At 36.0% G+C, this 19,623-nt stretch overlaps 1 protein-coding gene across 1 annotated transcript in view; it reads right to left on the minus strand.

The window, feature by feature from the left end:
• LOC128223374 (lactadherin-like) overlaps window positions 1-17,463 on the minus strand; it is an 18,554-nt gene extending 1,091 nt beyond the window's left edge. Inside the window, exons 1-4 of the mRNA XM_052932654.1 lie at window positions 17,359-17,463; window positions 16,039-16,218; window positions 1,161-1,320; window positions 1-167 (exon numbers count right to left, since the gene is read on the minus strand). The exon at window positions 1-167 is cut by the window's left edge and continues 36 nt beyond it. Of these exons, the coding sequence (XP_052788614.1) occupies window positions 1-167; window positions 1,161-1,320; window positions 16,039-16,218; window positions 17,359-17,463 (612 nt within the window). The remainder of the gene's footprint in view (window positions 168-1,160; window positions 1,321-16,038; window positions 16,219-17,358) is intronic.
• Between the last annotated feature and the right edge of the window lie 2,160 nt (window positions 17,464-19,623).

Consider the following 19,623-nt stretch of genomic DNA (forward strand, 5'->3'; position numbering starts at 1 on the left):
AGCGCACCAACTCCCAACGTTCATCGAGTTTGCCTCCGCGTGTAAGCGAGCTACCGTGGTACATACTGACGCTGCGGGATAATTTAATGTACTAGAAGCTGTTATTTGGTCATCAGGCAGTGGTTTCCGTCCGCTGACAAGATAGTCCCCTCTTGAGCATATGTAGGCTGCAGTAGTAACATAGGTAAACATATATAAGTATCTAATACACATTTGATGAAAACAAAAAAAATCAAAATCGAAACACCAAAAAACTCTATTCATTACCACTCTTCTAAAAGGATAATTATATGTTGTATGTTTAATTTGTTTACGAAAACAAAAATAAAATTGATGTTTTATGAATAGTCAACGTCAATAATATCTTATCATTTGTTTAGTTTCGATATATCTTTCGAAAAATAGTTTGGTAGTTTGTTTTTTACAGTAGATAAGACAGAACGGTTATCAAATATGTAATAGTTACTGCAACCAAAACACAGGTTATTGAAATAATATACTAGCGTGAAGCTCGAATAGCTCGTATATCTCAAATAACGAGGAATTTCGGTGTAGACACCATTTTGTTCCATATAGGAAAAGTCAACGTTCTTTAAGTAGCGTGCGTATAAATGATTATCGCTGTTATATATTTAAATAAACACACGATACATATTGCACTATGAAGCTCCGCCTACTTAGAAATGGTTCTTATATGGGGTGTTAATGTATAGATGAATACACAGAAACTCTTCAATATGGATCAAAATGGCATTGAGACCAAACTTATTGAATTTTTTGAATAGTTACCAATATGCTGTGTGTATAACAGTTCGGATATATTATCAAGAAATCATGGAGTACGTAGGTTAATACCATAGCGCTTTCAATAGTATAACTATACCATGAATGCAAGAAATTACCCAAATGTTCAGAAATAACTGTGCTATTAACGTTGGTAAGTCATTTAACGTTATGAAATTTACACTTATATAAATGCAAACAATATCCCTACTGATGAGACAAATAAGACAATAAACGATAACATAAAAGTAATAAACTAGTACAATACCTTTTTGATATAAGTAAGCGTTTCCGTGTAAATTGAATTTGCATATTAAAATTCTAGGCAAAAATTAGGAAAACCATCAAAATTCATTACTTGATGTTGCATAACTTACCATCACCCGGTATGAGTACAAGTTTGTTGTCATCTGTAACACTGACGACGTCATCGGCATGGTTTAAACTGAGGTAACAGGTGCCCGTAGCTTTGTCAAATCCAGACAATCTGCATAAATCAGCCGCCTTCGCTTCGATGCATTTTTGTACACACTGAATCTGTGACACACCGGAAATTGTTCATCTAGCTGACGTCACTTCTTTCCTTTGCAGAATGGTGACGTCATTGAAACTTTGCCCAACGCATGATAAATGCCTATGAAGAAGTATTGACAGTGCGAGTAACAAACAAGATGCCAATAATAAATTCATATCTAAATGTATTTAACGGAGTTTCAACCTAAGATTGATAAAGCGTTAAACATTCTTGTTGCACTCGCAAGCAGAATATTGTGAAAACAAGTTAGCTACATGATTTATATATAAGAGTTGTTAAACGTCGTTGCATATTGGCAGCTTTTGAGAGAATACAAAATTATATTTATCGTTTGTTAAACAAAACCTTTATGGGAGAAAACGGTAAACGATTTCCGGTATATTTCAATTAACTAAAAGCATTTATTGTTTTGTGATACATATATGGTGACACTTTGTAAATATAAAATAACTCGGTCAAAAATTTGCACAAATATGACAACTGACAGGTAGAAGGTAAATCTCAAACAGGAAACGCTTACCAAATATGAACCCATTCAGGTACAGGAAGGACGATATAATGTCAAGCTCACTTTATGGAATGGAAACACATTCAAAATGAAACCGAGCGTTATATGACCTGGGGTATTATTTGATACAGGAAACTTGTATGTTTTCCATAAGTGATTCAAACATTAAGTCAACAACTTAATACGATTACACAATATTTAAAATACTAGGACTAGTTGATTTCTGCGTTTAAATAACTTATGCCTTTGTATGCGGAAAACTTGCAAAGCACTTCTGTTCATTCTGGACATGGGTAATGTTTAAAAGCTTTTTATATAAACACTTGAAAGATTGGAAATAGATGTCAATAGGCTTTTCAAAAAACAACAACACTCAACGATCGTTTAATGACATGCTTTAAAAAAGCTGTAAGCGACAATCACAATGATTAAAGAATCAAGATTTATTTACAGAATATCCAGAGGGCCATAGCCCATGTGGACAACAAATATATAATATAGTGTTTTCAGGTTATACCATGCAAACAAATTACAAAACTAAACAGCCAAATTTTTTTATCAAATACGCAAATTCATCAACTTCATAAGTTTAGTAAATCAAAATATTGTATAATGCAATATATTAATTAAATTAACATGTCAATAAAGTTATATGTTTAATCACTGATAAGTCGAAATAAAGGTATACATATACATATATACAATACGTTGTTCTATGATGAGAGTTATGTTTGCAAATATCTGTAGCTCCCTATATCGGACACCCTATACAAAATGAAACTAGGGAAATCACTAAAACCTTTAAATTTACTTAAATTAAAAACTGGAACTCTAATCAGTGAACAGTATAACAATGAAAGTAAATACAGTTCATTTCTAGTTTTTCTTATGATGTAAGGTGGAGTTGTTGTTAGTAGAGTTAGTTTAAACTTTATTTATTTTACAACCGTTGTGAAGAAATTTATAATAACTTAAACTAAGCCACTCTTTTTGGCATGACGTTGCGCGAGAGTGTGGTATTGTGTTGTGGGTGAAACCGGAGAACCCGAAAAAAAACAACTACTAACCGTTCCAAGACGGTACCTTGATACCTATCAATCCTTGATAAGCATACCTAGTTTTTGTATATAGTTTATATGCACTGTGTAGTTTGTGGGGACTTGTGCTGTTGTTCTGTTTCTTTTTTTGCTTTTTTGTTTGTTTTTGTGTTCTTTGTCTTTGGTGTTTACTGAATGCCATTAAACGGGGTCTATGTTTAAACTTTCTGCTTCTGAGCTTGTTTCTGTAGTTTTCACATAAATATTGTGCGGCTTGGTAACTACCGATCAAACTCTCATGAATGCATTTCAGAAATCGAACCCGGGTCTCCTTGGTGAGGAGCGAGTGCGCATAACACTGTGCTATAGGAGAGCTGTGTTTCTTGTTTGATAATTGTTGGCTTTTGATCCTTGTTGGCTTTTTATTAAAACAGCATTTTCAAATATTTCGAGTCTACATTGTTTTATCAGAATGATAAGTGAACACCCGTTTATTTGAACTCTTTACCACGCATGAATCTACCGGGTTGTAAGTACTAAACAATGGGGGTTTTGTTCAATATTTATGCAATAACCTACAGAAACAAGCTCAGTAGCAAAAAGTTTAAACATAAACCCGGTTTAATGGCACTGGGTAAACGCCAAAGACATATAACATGAAATCACAAACAAGAAACATGGAAGAACAGCACAAAACTCCACAAGCAGCACAGTGCATACATAATATATAACAAATTAGGTATGTTTATCAAGGATTGTTAGGTACCTCCTTGGAACGGTCAGTAAAATGTAAATTTACTGGGACATAAACTTATCAACCTTAGTTGTATTGTATCCGTTTCACATCGAATCAAGCACGATAATCAAGAGACTTTTGTCGTTAGCTGTCAATAAATTATTGAACCACAAAAAATAAATGCTCGTATCATATACCACATTCATATTGTATTACTTTAGACATCGACAATTTGAACGATTAATAAACTGTTTGCGAATACTTCATGTAAACATGGTCCTATTTTTCTTCCGTTGACCTAAAGTAGCATAATAAAGATAATCTATAAGACAAACTAAAACACATAATGAAAATACATTGAATATACCTGATAAAACACGCATAGTTATATGACAGACTTCTTTCGAGAAAAGATGAAGTTACTTTATACTGACACAATCACATGCTTTAACAATAACAAGGCGTCCCGAGTACGATTTCCGGCTTCAGCGCATGTTTAGTTGGCTGTCACCAAGCTGGACCGGGTTTTCCAGGTTCCCCCAACAAAACAAGATTACATTTTCGCGACGTGCCCCAGGTCCGGTGGTATGCCGGGGATAGCCGGGGCAATGGGCCGTGTTTTTACCTTTCAGGTGTCCCCGCAGTGCCGGGTGAATGCGGTGGGTTTGTTTCGCGCAACATATAGCGGGGAATGGGCCTTACCTAGGGTATCTGGGGTGCGGGGGCATTTGGCGGGGATTTCACCATCAGTTCGTCCCCTCAGGGCGGGGATTCTACCCGGGGTTGGCTGGAGCGAAAGTCCCCGCTATTCCCCGGACCTGGGAGGGGAGGGGGCATGGTTACAATTGACTGGTGCATTAACGTTACACAACAGCATATATTTGTTACAACATCACGTTCACACAACACGGATTTTTATTACTTTAGTGGTGTAAGTTTATACAGTTTTATTCTGTATCAGTAATTGCAATCAAGGACAGCGGGGTACAATGTTGTTTCTAGACTTTTTTGGTCATTAGTATGGTCGCGAAGTCACAAATATTCAATGAGAACAGACATTTTCACGCATTACATACATGTTCACGAAGCCAGCATCACCGGCCACACCAGGCCTTAAACAATAAAAAGTGAAGCGCTTGCAGCTCAGATCTGCGATGCCAATTACTATTTTGTGTACCGTGGTAAACGTAAACCTGGTGACAGGACTTAAAGAGGAATATCAGAGGTCCATGTAAGGTACTGCAAGAGGGGCGGGGTGGGGGATGCATGTGGAACCAACCCGATCGCCAGCTTCTATTATGAAAGTTGTTTTAAGATCTCCGAATTTGTTATATATATTTAAATAAAGCAACGTGTTGTTATGCATATCTTTCGTTGTATGTTTCTCTGAATCATAATCAGTATCTCGAATGTATTGTCTTAGGACTAGATGAGCTAACCAACCAGGAAGAAGAAAATTATGCTATAGGCTGTTAAAATACCAATGCATCGTATCGTTTTAAGCAGACAATCGGTAGCTTCAAGCGAGCGATCTGTAAGATCGATGGGTTCATGGGCTGGCAAATGTCCTGCTACCCCGGTTGGTGGTGGGTGCAACCTATTAGGTATTTTCACACTACAAATTGAGTTGACTAGTCTGGAGCTGTACAATTCTGCAGCAATGTATTGTACCGTTAGTGGTCGAAATGAAAGTATCAAAGTTTCTTTTTGCGATCCATGCCCGAAAAACATACATTAAATATCATATCTGCTACGAGGTTTAAGGTGAAATACTTCGCTGTCCATAAACGTATGTCAGTTTCGTAATTTTTGCTAAGCAGTGAAGGGAAATATGTGGGCTAAGAATGAGGAACCAACCCAAATTCGGAACTTTCCCGAAAGGAGATCTTCTTTGAAGTAAGTGTCATTTTAAAAGAATGATATGCAAAAATATAATATGTTTTATCCTTCGTGAATAATTCCAAGTGGAAAAGAACGTGACTTCACAGTTTATCCGATCGATAACAGCCTTTTTAAGGACAAATAATTGATTCCGCGATACATCAGGTTCAGTAGAGTCGTAACCTTGTTTCTAATTATATCTGAAATAATTGACTTTTTGTTTAAGTGAACTTCTGTTATACTTTGATTTGGTAACTAGTGTTTTGTATTGAAGCAGGAAGTAATCAAGTAAATTAACGACAATGGACTCTTTCAACAATTAATAAGTTGACAGTAAATCAAATCACAGAACAAAAGCATTTATTCAAAAGATGTATTTTTACAGCAATGAAGTTGATAACGTACATCCCTACGAAAAAAATCAAAATGTCAACAAGTTTAAAAGTATTAAACAACGATGGACATAATAACGCCACCCTTGTTAAAACAAACACATATTAATTAAGCCTTGAAGACAAACGCCAATAGAGACCAACACGTTAACCGACACATTTGTCATAGCCTTAGAGAAAAACGATAATAAACAATATTATGACGTTGAAGCAATTAAAAAGACGCACATTTGTAAAAGTCTTACAGTTTATAGTTTAAACAACGGTTTACATATTAACGTTAATATTGAGTTAAACAGCCGCGTGAATCAAATCCTTACAAACTAAAAATAACAGATAAAATAACGTTGACCTTTTTTCACGACACGCATGTACAAAATTCTTACATACCAACATTGATATACACACTAGTATTGCCATTGTATATAAAACATGCATGAATCACACCCTGACACACAAACAACAAGAGACTAAATAAAGTTGACCTTGTTTCAAGTCGAGATTACTTGAAATCCAGGTTTGATAAAAAGTGGTAGAAAAATTATATTTAACATAGCGTAAAGACGAGAATGCCTAAATGTAGGCCGGACAAACATCGATAGGCACAATAATGTTGGCGTTGTACGCTTTAATCACAGCATGACAGTCATACGATTCACACAATGACACAAACACATAACGTGAAAAGACTATAATTACACATACGTCGATTTATATGCATATATCTACATATTATATATGTTAAATATACAGTAGCCTTGGTACGAACTGTTAAAAACAGAAAGTTCGGAAACAGATTGCATGTATGGGAAGAAATATCTGGCGAGTGCGGGAGATGGTTAAGTACGTCTCTTCCTTATCCCTCCAGTAGCTCGTTTACAATATTACTCATGTAGGGAAAATATTGTCATAAAAAAATTATTGTAGTACTCTTTATTAACCGTTTCATCCACCGGTACCCTATGTGATTTCAATACACGTAAATAATATGCAAATATCATCATTATCTTGTAACAGTTCTGAATTCGGCGGAACTTTTAACGGTCTTGACGAATTGTTGGCGTAGCATTTGCTACTCTGTCGCTTTTAGAGTTAAAGGCGTGCATCCAATATTTATATGAAAATTACAGTAACAAGATCAGTAGCCAAAATTTTAAACATAAACCCATGGCACAGGTTTACCGCCAAAGACACAGAAAACGAAAACACAAAAATCACAAACAAGAAACATAGAACAACAGCACAAAACTCCACAAACAGCACGGTTCATATATACTATATATTCAAAAGCAACGGTTCTTTGCAGATTTTCATAGCCTTCTATATCATTCCTTTGTAGGAATAAGCTAGCGAAATTCACACGTGTTGGTGTTTTTCTGAGAGCATGTGGAGGACCCAGCAAGTGGCGATTTCTTCTTTTGCAAACGTTCAGTCCGAATGTGATGTGCTGACCCCTGACTTATATCCAGCTCATATTATGCTATTTTATCAAATGTGTATCGTCAATATTTGTTTATCAGTTTTGCTACATTTTCAACATCATTATTATTTGTCGCAGACAAAGTCCTTGCAAAGTTTGCGCAAGATATTGGTCAACAGTCTTCATTAATTTTAACCGTGTATTATCTGAAACATTCACAAGATATGGCTCAATTATCACTTACCAATCCTGGTATAAAATTATAAATCAACATTAAAAAACAACCACCAAAATGACATAACTAAGTGCATGCTATTTCCAATCAGCCTCTTTGAAATTATAGATTTCACAATAACTACAGATTTTCACACCCAAGAATGTCAAACCGCAGTGAGCAATGACCAAAACTGGTCACTGGGTTGATGCGCACGCACATTGCAGTCACGTGATGCGGAAGCATGTTTGTTACCACGCTGTCTTGGTCGAAATTACCAGGGAACACCTGCAATAGACATTATGTTATCAAAATAAGCAATAAACTTGATATTAAATTTTAGAATAAATTTACAGTTAATTACTTCTTGAACAGCGTCTATGATCAATTGATGACAATTGAGAACATGTAGAGGAATTCTGACATTCCCGGAGATGACCTATAACAGACACAAGACTATCAAAATAGGCAATAACCACATGCAATCAAGATTCTTTATTTTGTACAGGTAATTGTCACTTGAATTAGTTATATAATCAATTTTATGAAATGTCATATGATATCTGACTTTATGTAACCCTTATGCTAAAGAGGAAAGACTGAGCTGACACAGGCTCAGAAAAGTATGATGCCAGGCTAGAGATTTAAGGCCTAGTTGAAGGATTGTTTGGCGTGATAATCCCTGCTGTTCATCCCTCGTTTGTTGGACTGGTCTCACTGCAGGGGTCAATTTCCTGTGCATTGTTGTTTCAAGACCATCTAGAGTTGACACCCTTATGGCAGAAAATCTCATTGTCTCTTTAATACACTCAGTTGTTGTATAAACAAAATGCATAGCCCATTAAAAGTATATTTTAATTTGAAAAATAACCAAATTAGAGTTGTAAGTCTTGTTTTGTATAAATATGTAATATTGTATAACTGATATATTTATAACCGGCGTTAAATACATCGTCACCATTGTAATATCCAAATTGTACAGCATTATGTATAATCATATTATTTGGCAATTATATTTAACATATAGAATTACTCTTTTTCTATTCTAAATATTTGTAACGGTTATTTACCATTAATTGAAAAGGTAGACTAAAAGTTGAAACCCGTTGGCTCGATATCCCAGAGACCAGTCAAAATACTTCGAGACTCGTGAATATCGAGCCAAGCGGGAATGCTTAAATGGAGTTAATAAAAACCGATCGTTTACATTAAAGTCGAGCAAATGAGGAACTCGAGCCAAGCGATATCGATCCAACGTGTTTCCACTGTATAATAAAACCTCTAGAACTGCACAGCAGGACAGTCAGATCTTAGATCTCATAGACAGCAGTCAGCAAAACAAATAAGGATCAATACAAGAAGTTGTAACACGATTTATTTTTTTAGTTACTCATAGAAGGCTTAAGCTAGGCTTTAAAAGTCGAGACCTCCAGCTTGCAAGTCAAGCGCTCCGCCTACTGAACTTACCGGCCCACGTTACACACTCTTTGACCATGGTAAGTCAGTTCCTTGACAAGCACAAATACTGCGAAGTAGGGCTCAAAATACAAAAAAGGGTAGACTTTTGCGTTCATGTGATGTTTGTTTAGGGCTCATGTTGTAAGTCATATTTAAATGTTTTCGCACGTGCTGTTAAGTTAACCATGTAACCATGTAAGATTTTTAGATTTTACAATATCGATTCTATTTGAATGTTTGACAATTGTTGATCGGAAAGAAATTTCGAAGAAGTTATTCCTGTTGGATTGCTGATTAAATAACGACCATGCATTACACCGGTTCACATAGCAAAACTTGTCACGTACATGTACATGTAACAGGTATGATTACTTTTCAGTAAATCATAAAATGAAATTATCAAGTTATAAACTTGACATGCGGTTGACCAGTTCAGAAATCGCTATGGCTGAGTGAGATATTGTCACTGAAAAGATGGATTGGGTGTCTGTGAGCCAAAACCATGGCTGAGTGAGATGTTTTGACTGAGATCAATACCCTGGTTGAGAGATTGAAACATAAAAGATGTACAGGAATTATGTGACAGAAGAACTTTTGTGCCATGCAACACCACTTTTGTGTGACATATTGTTATCAAATTAAGATGTTGGATAGGGAGGGTGTCGGAGGGGTATCCCCTCCCGCCAAGCGAAACCAATGGCAGCGCCCTCCCTGGCCGAATGCGAGATTATGACTGAAAATATAAACGGACAGTTGCGGACAAACACCATGTCTTTGTGAGTGATCGTGACTGTAAAAGTTAAGAAGTATGACGGGGAGGGTGCGGGAGGGGTAACCCCTCCTGATAAGCGAAACCCTAGCGGCAACCCCGTGGTGGAGTGCGAGATTATTACTGAAAAGATAAATGGACAGTTGCGGTCTGACACCATGGCTTTGTGGGTGATTATGACTGTAAAAATTTAGTCGGACGGGGAGATTGCGGAAAGGGTATCACCTCCTGCAAAACGAAACACTTGCGGCGACCCCCTAGCTGAGTGCGAGATAATGATTGAATAAATAAATGGACGGTTGCGGTTCCGACACCATGGCTTTGTGAGTGATCGTGACGGTAGAGATTAAGCAGTTGAACTGGGAGGGTGTGGGAGGGGTATCCCATCCTGCCAAGCAAAACCCTGGCTGCGCCCCCTTGACGGAGTGGATATTATGAATGAAAAGATAAATGGACGGTTTCGACACCATGACTTTGTGAGTGATCGTGGCCGTTGTTGTCGGCCACAGATCGTGTGAAATATTGTAACAAAATAGTCTGTCCAGGGTGTGGGTAAGGCGACCTGTCCCGCCAAACACCACCATGGCCGAGTGAGAGTTGCGGTACCTTTTCCATGAAACAACATGGCTTAATGAGAGAATTTTTTAAAAATCCACTTACTATACAGGTGTACCTGTATGTTATTAAGATGTGCACCTATATTTTCTTTAATATGTGCGGGTCTAAATATATTTTAAAACGTTTGAATGGAGGTGCACCTCTTTCATTAATACAACTGCACCTCTAAATTTAAAATGGAGGTACACCTCTTTAATATATACAACTGCAGCTCTTTATTAAGACCGTCATGCCTTTTCTAAGACCTGGTTTTGGTGCGGCTTTGTGATAATATCATTTTCTAATGAAACTGCTGACCTGTATTGGTCTTCGGTCTGTACTGGTTGAGAAGCAGTTTCCGACGGAAAGCAGTTTCCGACAAATCGCTTTTTCGCGTACTTTCTTTTGATCTTCATAAAGAAGGTATTGCAATTTAATTATACGTTTACTAGGCAATCAAAAGTTGAAGTTTTTACCGAGACACGTAAATAACTTTTATTGTTATTTAATGTTTAATGTTTATTTTTCAATTTGTACACAAACTTGCACGTGGGGGATCGTCACGCGCAGCGCATTGCGCATGCGTGTGAACCTAATTTGCATATCTATGAATAGCTACAAGGTTGTCCTTAATTGACTTATACAAACGATGATCATTGTGTACATATTTGCGAACACTGTTGTCATGCTAGTTTCACACCCACATTCACTAAAATGATTACAAACACAAGTTCTTATTAAAAATGAAACAAAATATCATTGATATTTAGTGTCTGCCTGATTTCCAGAATGATGATTGACTGGCGTAAGTTTTTAGGTTTAATTTTTGGTAAATGCTGAAAAATTAAATAATAGTTCTCGTACTGTAGTCTTCTATTTAGTATATTAAATAAATGGATAAAAAAACACACAATAGGCACCTAAAATCTGCCGCGTATTTGATTTGTCGGAAACTGCTTCTCGTCAACAGCTAATCAAAACAGTGTAAGTACCCTCTTGGCGCCCCCATTAGATACACTATATGTGACGTCACACATGTGAAAAATATATCGACAATAGCAGCTTGAGCTGTAGTTATCGAAAATGTAAACACTTTTAGTAGGAATTTTAACACGTATGAATAAATCAATAAACACTTGTAAAAACTGTCGGAAACTGCTTCTCAACCAGTATTGTGCATCTATTCGCACATTTTGTTTGCTCTTTTTAGCAAACATTACATTAATTGCAATCAAGTATCAAGACCTACTACACATGTGATGCAGAATGATGTTTCATTTGGTGTGCAGATGATTATTAGCTAATGAACAAGAAAAAAATCTACTTTAACAATCACAGCAACACAATGAGATCCATATCTAAACAATTATTGCTACTTGTCATTCATTCATACTGTCATTCATGAATATATTTATTTATTTGAAGTTCAAACATTGAAAAACTTTACATTTCTGAAGGCAAAAGAAATAAAAAGTGAGCAAGTTTCATTGAGATTAGAACCTTTTCCCTTTATGCATCAATGAAAACACTTTAATACACTTAAAATGCCTTAAAGGGACTGAGCACCAGATTGGCACCTAAAAGGTTTTTCTGTATCGAATGTCAGGACAATTATTTAATAAAATGTTGTCAAAATGTTCAATCTGTGAGAGTGCAGCTTTAAAAAACACATATTTATTGTTTATTTCTATAGCCAGCCTGGTTGCTGAAGCCACAGATGTATTTTAAGGAAAAGAACTAATGCTGATCAAAACGTTGTCCTGTGATGGAATCATACCCGTTCTCGGCATGGTCTTATGAGAAAGGAATATCGTCTCCAAGTTAGAATAATTCTAAGTATATCTGGTTTCAACGCTTTTAAAATGCAGCAAGGTACTCAATTAGTTAAGATTAACCTTTGAGTTGTTAAAAAGTTATTGCAAAATGTCCAAAAGACTATATATTTGATAGTTTTTGTCATGAAAATCTTTGAATTAATGAACTTTTCTGCACATATATCACATTAATGCACCAGTGTTACCATGGAATCCCCAAGTCCAGGGGTAAACCGAGGAAAGCCTGGGAAAAGGGCCATGTTTATACCTTTCAGGTGTCCCCGCAGTGCCGGGTGAATGCGTTTTTTGTCTTAGTGCAAAATATAGCGGGGAATGGGCGTCTTAGGGTCCTTGGGGTGCGGGGGACATTTGGTGGGGATTTTAACATTAGTTTGATACCGCAGGGCGGGGATTTTACCGAAAGTCAAAGTCCCCGCTATTCCTCGGACCTTGGGGGGAGGGGGTATGGTTAACATTAACTGTTTCATAATGCCTACATAAAAGGTTGTTTATGCCTCAAATGAGTGTTTACAGGCATTTTACATACTTTAACAGTAGCAGAAGATAGTCTTATTTTGTTTCAAACATTGATTGTTCGTCTTGCTTGCAGATTATTATGTGCCAAAAAGCTCCAGTTTGCTGCGGCTTTTCGCCCTTGGCAGTAGTCCTGCAATCTGAATCCAGGAGATGCAGCTCTGAATCTAATATTTCAGAAGAATGAAGATGTAAGTCAACTCTGTACTACTTGTTTGTGTGAATAATTTCAAAGAGTGAGATTTATAGCAAATCAGGATATAGCCACCTCATACATGAAAACACTAGCAGTTGTCATGAATCTTTCAGTTTTGTTGTTTTTTGCCATTTCTTTTGCTGCGCCATTTGTCTCGTAGGCAAATAATTTGGCATTTAGTGGTGTTTAGACTGTCTATAAACACATAATCACTAAAAACAACATTACTAAACTGAACAGTTATGTTACCTTTGTATATCAGTGGACCAGACAAAGCATAAATTTGACTAGTTGAAGCATTTCAGTTTGGCTCTATGTCATTTTTTATTTAAAACGCTAAGCCGATAAAGTGGAAAAAAATTGTTTTGAAAAAAAGAGTTGGCATGCAATTTTTGTGAAGCTGTTTTATAAACACCATTGAAAGCTACAAAGAAAACTTTACTTCGTCAGATTATTTCATTGCATGAGGAAAAAATGGCTCTTCAAAAGTTTGCGGCTTACCGTTTGATGGAAATGGCTATTTCTGTTGTTTTTTTTTATAAAAACACCACAGGTGCTTATACTATAAGTGTTTAATATATCACTGCAAGACTTTCAGTATGTATTGCATACAGCCTGAAATTGAACTTTTTGAGTAGTTTTGAAGCCTGTTTTTGCAAACAATATTATATACAAAGACTGTTTTCAAAAGATAAGCCGGGTTAGTGTCTATATGAAACATATAGTTAAAATAACTGTGGTCTTAGGTTTAGGCCATATTTACATATTTTTAACAGCGGTGACTTCATTTGTTAGTGTGATAGCCTCTACATCTGTGTCAATGTGAACAAAATTGACCCCTGTGTATTACTTTAGTTAGGTGTTTATCTGTTCCAGATCGGGATCCATCACTTCAGTAACGTATTCACCAAAAAGGTTTTATCCAGGATACCAGAGTGACATAAGGGATTGTTCTCTTCAGAACCATATTCACCAGTAACATTTTATCCAGGATACAAGAGTGGCATCAGGGATTGATCACTTCAGTACTGTATCACCAGTTACGTTTTATTCAGGATACCAGAGTTGGCATATGGGACTGATCTCTTCAGTACCCTACACCAGAGTGCATTATGTATTTTGGAATCGATGACTTCAGTACAGTAATCATCAATAACATTTAAAATAAGAGACAATAATTGCATATGCATCTCAAAGTGTTCTTAAAAGAACATCATCAAATATAATGATTATCTTTTTTTATCTTAATTTACAAGTAAAGTTGGTAGAATTTTATTAAAAAACTTCATTTAAACACTTGTGTTGTTTTTTGAAAGTGTTTGTAGAAGATCTTTATTTCCTTTACTTTACAAATCTTTCTTATCATATTATAAATTATTGAAATTGTTTTTAAACATCTTGCAGAATTTTTTTGTCAGTATCGTAAAATTACAGTTTTATGTTTTTGTACCATATGATGGCATATTTTCTTTAGCTGATAAAGCAGGTCCTGATTCCATAATATTTCCAATTCTTATAGATTTATGTTAAATTTGTATATTAGCACAAAAAATCAAGTTATTAAATGCTCATTTTTGAGTCGTATAAAGTTATGTGAAAGCGCGGTATATAATGCTGGAACTAACTGTGTAAGCCCAGGCTCAGATTCAGCCCTGGGTTTTAGGGCTGACCCCCCCCCCCCAGCTGGATTCGAAGATATGCTAAGGGGAGGGCTGGTCTTTTTACTTGATTTGTTAACAAATGCAGGGTGGATTTGTCAATTTACTTGCAGAGTATTCCTTTATACTAGATCAATACATCATGGTTTATTACAGTCATCTGGTCAGTAGGCCGCTTAACCCTTAACAGGGGGGGGGGATAAACTATGTCTAGAATACCGTGACATTGTTAAAATTAAAACTAAGCCTAGTACGTTCTGAACAATTAAGTGTATTGACAAAGGATATACATCAACTTCAGGGAATTTATATTCATTTCAAACTACTGAGGGTGTCAAACCATTTTTCCGGGTTATTTGCACAACCTATACAACCTGTACAAATCTAAAATAAACACAATGCTGTTTTACATCTTAAAATAGTTAAGTACAGGTTGATTGTCAGATAACTGTGATAATTAATTTTCAGTAAACTCAATCTGTTTCGTTTACCTTGTTATGTTTAAAGCAGAAATCATTATTTTCTACTTTAAATGCTTGTACAATATATTCAGTATTGGTTATATTGATAAAATTGTGTTTGTAATTATGAGTTTTCTCAAACATTATAATAGTAAATTTGCTTTGCATTGCCTTAACCTTACTTGTTATGCACCTAAATAATCTAATTGGTCGTAGTCATAGTTATATAAAATGAATTTTGCCTTTGACACTTGTTTACCTAAGAATAAAAATGCTGCATTAGCAGTTTCTGAAGTTTTCTGAAGTAGAACCCGTCTAAGGCAGTGCCTTATTTCATATTAGTCACTTACTTGTAAACGCCTAGTTGCTAAGAGAAGAACTAATGCAATGCAGCGGGAACATGTAAAACATGTATCATAACCAACAAAATCATCACGTTTTTCTCGCAGACATTGGTACCATGATCAATAACTTGCTTCCACAACTACAAGTAAACATTCGGTTATGCAAAATGGTACATAGTCATCAATCGATAGATATCGTTTTGCGATAAATCAGGTACCGGTTGTCAATAAGTTATATCCATTTATAGTGAAATAAAACAATGTCAATTTCGTTATCTTTTAACAACATAAAACATTTGAACTGATTAATGGGATAAATTGTAAATGGAATCAATACATGTCAGCAAATATTATAATGTCATTTTGTATTGTTAAATATGCCACGATAAACTGTTGTTGTTTTTCACTTTCGACGTATCCAACTAAATTTATCCTTCATTTTGAGCTCTGCAATGCTTCTTTAAAGATGAGACTACCTCACTCTTAACTTGACTAATGCAAGCTGCGAAAGAAGAGTATTTTGTGTTACTTTTAATCGCAACAATTTCATCCCCGCCAGTACCTCTTTTTCCCCAGCCCCCTAGAACTAGATAACGCATAATTACTCGATGTAAAACATCTGAATAGTGTAATTTGCTTTATATTTAACGTTGGACGCCACGAAATAGCAATGCCTTATTCTATTGTCAAACGAGGCTTACCGTTGAGTTTCCATTGCCATCTGTATATGACAAAAACGTCTCACAATCCGCACTGTACCAGAATCGATAGGACCTCACCCGCTGTTCACAACAATTGTGCCAGGGGTGAGATGGATCGTTCTGGTTAGGTCGACCTTGGAGGGCGATGCCGGTGATAATGCTTTGGCTGTTGAAACGGACCTGATGATATATTTTTAAAGCGTTTTCTACATCGGTGTTAATCATAACGTCATATAAAGAATGTCACATAATTGGAAATAGGTTCGCCTTGTGTCGACTTGTCAATTATCATATCGTTTTTAATCACTTGAACCCAGCAGAAAATACTATTCATCAAATACCTTACCTTGTAAGACGTCATTTTTAGTACTATGTTTATACCAGCCATTCCGGTTTAAATACAGAAAGTAATTAACGTTTTAAGAAATATACGGTTTGCGTCTAATGATTTATATTAAATGTTAACTACTTTATTCAAATGAATCTTTTCATAAACAAAATGAAAAATAAACAAATGATTCGGCGGAATTTTAAAATAAAGTAAATTATAGTTTTCAATAAAATTATTACAAACATGAGGAGTAATATTGTTATAATATACATGTGTATACAGGAAACTACGTGATAGTTTTATTTTACCGGAAACGTGGTAAAAAGGATAAAACGTTACAAACATTGGCTAACTTTGACCGCGATGCAGTTTCCCTGTAAGCTGTACTTCCAAAGAATATTTCTTAGAACGTATGTTATTACTTTAAACCAGCCCTTACCCGCAAATATTTCTTTATGTACCTGAAGTATGTAATTATGCTTACCAGCCCTTATCGGCAGAAATAGATCTTCATATACCTGGATGTATGTAATTATGCTAACAACCCCTAACCGGCCGAAATAGATCTCCATATACCTAAATGTATGTAATTATGCTAACCAGCCCTAACCCGGCTAATATAGCTCTTCATATATCTGAATGTATGTAATTATGCTAACCAGCCCTTATCCGGCTGAAATAGGTCTTCTAATACTTGAATGTATGTAATTATGCTAACCAGCCCTAACCCGGCTAATATAGCTCTTCATATATCTGAATGTATGTAATTATGCTAACCAGCCCTTATCTGGCTGAAATAGGTCTTCTAATACTTGAATGTATGTAATTATGCTAACTAGCCCTTATCCGGCTAATATAGCTCTTCATATATCTGAATGTATGTAATTATGCTAACTAGCCCTTATCCAGCTTATATAGCTCTTCATATACCTGAATGTATGTAATTATGCTAACCAGCCCTTATCCGGCTGAAATAGATCTTCACATACCTGAATATATGGATCAGGATCCAGATGACCCGCACACCAGCTTCCACTGTCGATCCAGTTTGCCTGGGCGTGTAATCGAGCTGCATGGGGTCTACACTCAGACATATTTAAAAATGTACTAGAAGCTGTTATTTGGTCATCCGGCAGTCTTTTCCGTCCGCTGACAAGATATTCCCCCCTTGAGCATCTGTAGGCTGCAATAATGAAGTGGAAATATTAAACCACATATTTGGATAACAGTCTTTTATTAAGAAATTGTCATCCGCAACAACTAAATAATCATTTTATCATTAAAATACCAGAAAATTTCATGTTCGCACATACTGCAGCTAATGACAATGGTCGAGGATTTACTCCTTTGACTGTAGCTCCATGTCATGTAGAGCAGATTTGAAGAAGAATAATGCAATTATTTTCATAGAAAGAACTTTTCGGTACACATGATTTGGTACAGTCATCTTTTTTTCCATAAGTAACTATGTAGCTAAGGGTGCTGTTGTCGGGAGGCAGTTTAAGCTTACGTCCTGAACCCGATTTTTATTTTAAAAAAGGTGTGTATCCGCTGTCGAATCGTATTTCGTATTGACAACCACCCGGTTCATATCTAAAATATTTTTTGGACAGTTTTTCAATACAAATTAAGCATTTATATGTTTCGTTTATTTTTTCTTTCTATAATACAACAAAGCAAGCACAGTTTAGAACCCAAATGTGCGTTTTTTTGTTGTTGATATATCATGCGAAAAGAGATCAGAATAGCTTTATTAAAAAAAAGAGTTTAACATCATAATGAATAACAAAATTAACGATGTCATCCCAGTAACTGTACTTTGCATGCGTACCGAGGTTATTTTAATACTGCTAATTAGTGTGATGAACATTTGACTCCATTTGCTATCAATAATCGAATCGAATAGGACCAAGTATTTCGATTTACTATTTTACAATAATCGAAAGTTCATAATGTCATTTAGGAATCAAACATTCTTTAAACATAGTATGATCATGATTATTTAAATGGTTTAACCGACTGAGTACGTGTGATGCTATAGTCATGCTTTTTGCAACAGTAAGTATATATCCATAACCTTTTTCCGTCTTAATTAACTTAATGCACACCGCATAAGTAAGTTATCTTAGCATTTTATCCATGTTAACTATTTGTTAACTAGCTACATTCAATAACCTCTTATATTGAAGATTTCATTAAAATGTCTTAATTTCATACAACTTTCACAAAAAAGTAAATTTCTTTACAACAAACGATACCTAAAAAGGTTTCAAAAACAGAGTGCATCGAGCCGGGATCACCGGTATTTGCAGGTAAGACCAGATTATTGAGGTTTTATAAAATGTATAAACAATTAAAACAATTTGTTATTTTGAGAGAGTTTGTAAATTTTTAAGCAAAAGTGTTTACATTCACGGCATTTGTGTCAGAGAGTGACCTCCCTTGGTAAAATGAACTCAACGAAAATTACCGGAAAGAATTTTTTTCGTTTACTCTACTTGTACCACATGAAAAAAATACGTAGTTACCGGAAGTAACATTACAACATCGATTTTGGACAACCACTATTGATTGTCGCCGACATAGCATTGTTAGCGATGATTAATTAATTGTACTCGATAACCGTTTCATCAATACCCCTTATACCTATAATTTGTGGGTTTGTAACGAAATGTACCCTGAAAGTTTGGTCCTTTTTTCATTTTTGTACAACCAACAATTTATTTCACTTGGGTGGGCGACTTAATTTTTGTGCCAAATACCACATTGATTACATAACGGGTGGAGCAAGTGAGTCAAATAAATGCTAACACCAAAGAAGTGAAAGTTCACTTTGGCGTTTTTCCGAAAACGGTGCCAGCTGTCTCGACCTGCGGCCTCGCTGCTATCGCTCAATTTTCCGTAGATCGCCAAAATAAGTTTTGCATACATTAGTGTACGTAATGCACCAGTCAATTGTAACCACACCCCCCCAGGTCCGTGGAATAGCGGGGACTTTGACTTTCGGTCCAGTCAACCCCGGGTAAAATTCCCGCCCTGCAGGGACGAACAGATGGTAAGATCCCCGCCAAATGCCCCCGCACCCCAGGGACCCTAGATTAGGCCCATTCCCCGCTATATTTTTGCGAAGACAAATCCACCGCATTTACCCGGCACTGCGGAGCCACCTGGAAGGTAAAAACATGGCCCATTTCCCCGGCTATCCCCGGTATACCCCGGACCTGGGGTGGCGTGGTTACAATTGACTGGTGCAT

The sequence above is a fragment of the Mya arenaria genome, chromosome 17 (genome assembly GCF_026914265.1).
Source record: "Mya arenaria isolate MELC-2E11 chromosome 17, ASM2691426v1".
NCBI lineage: Eukaryota > Metazoa > Mollusca > Bivalvia > Myida > Myidae > Mya > Mya arenaria.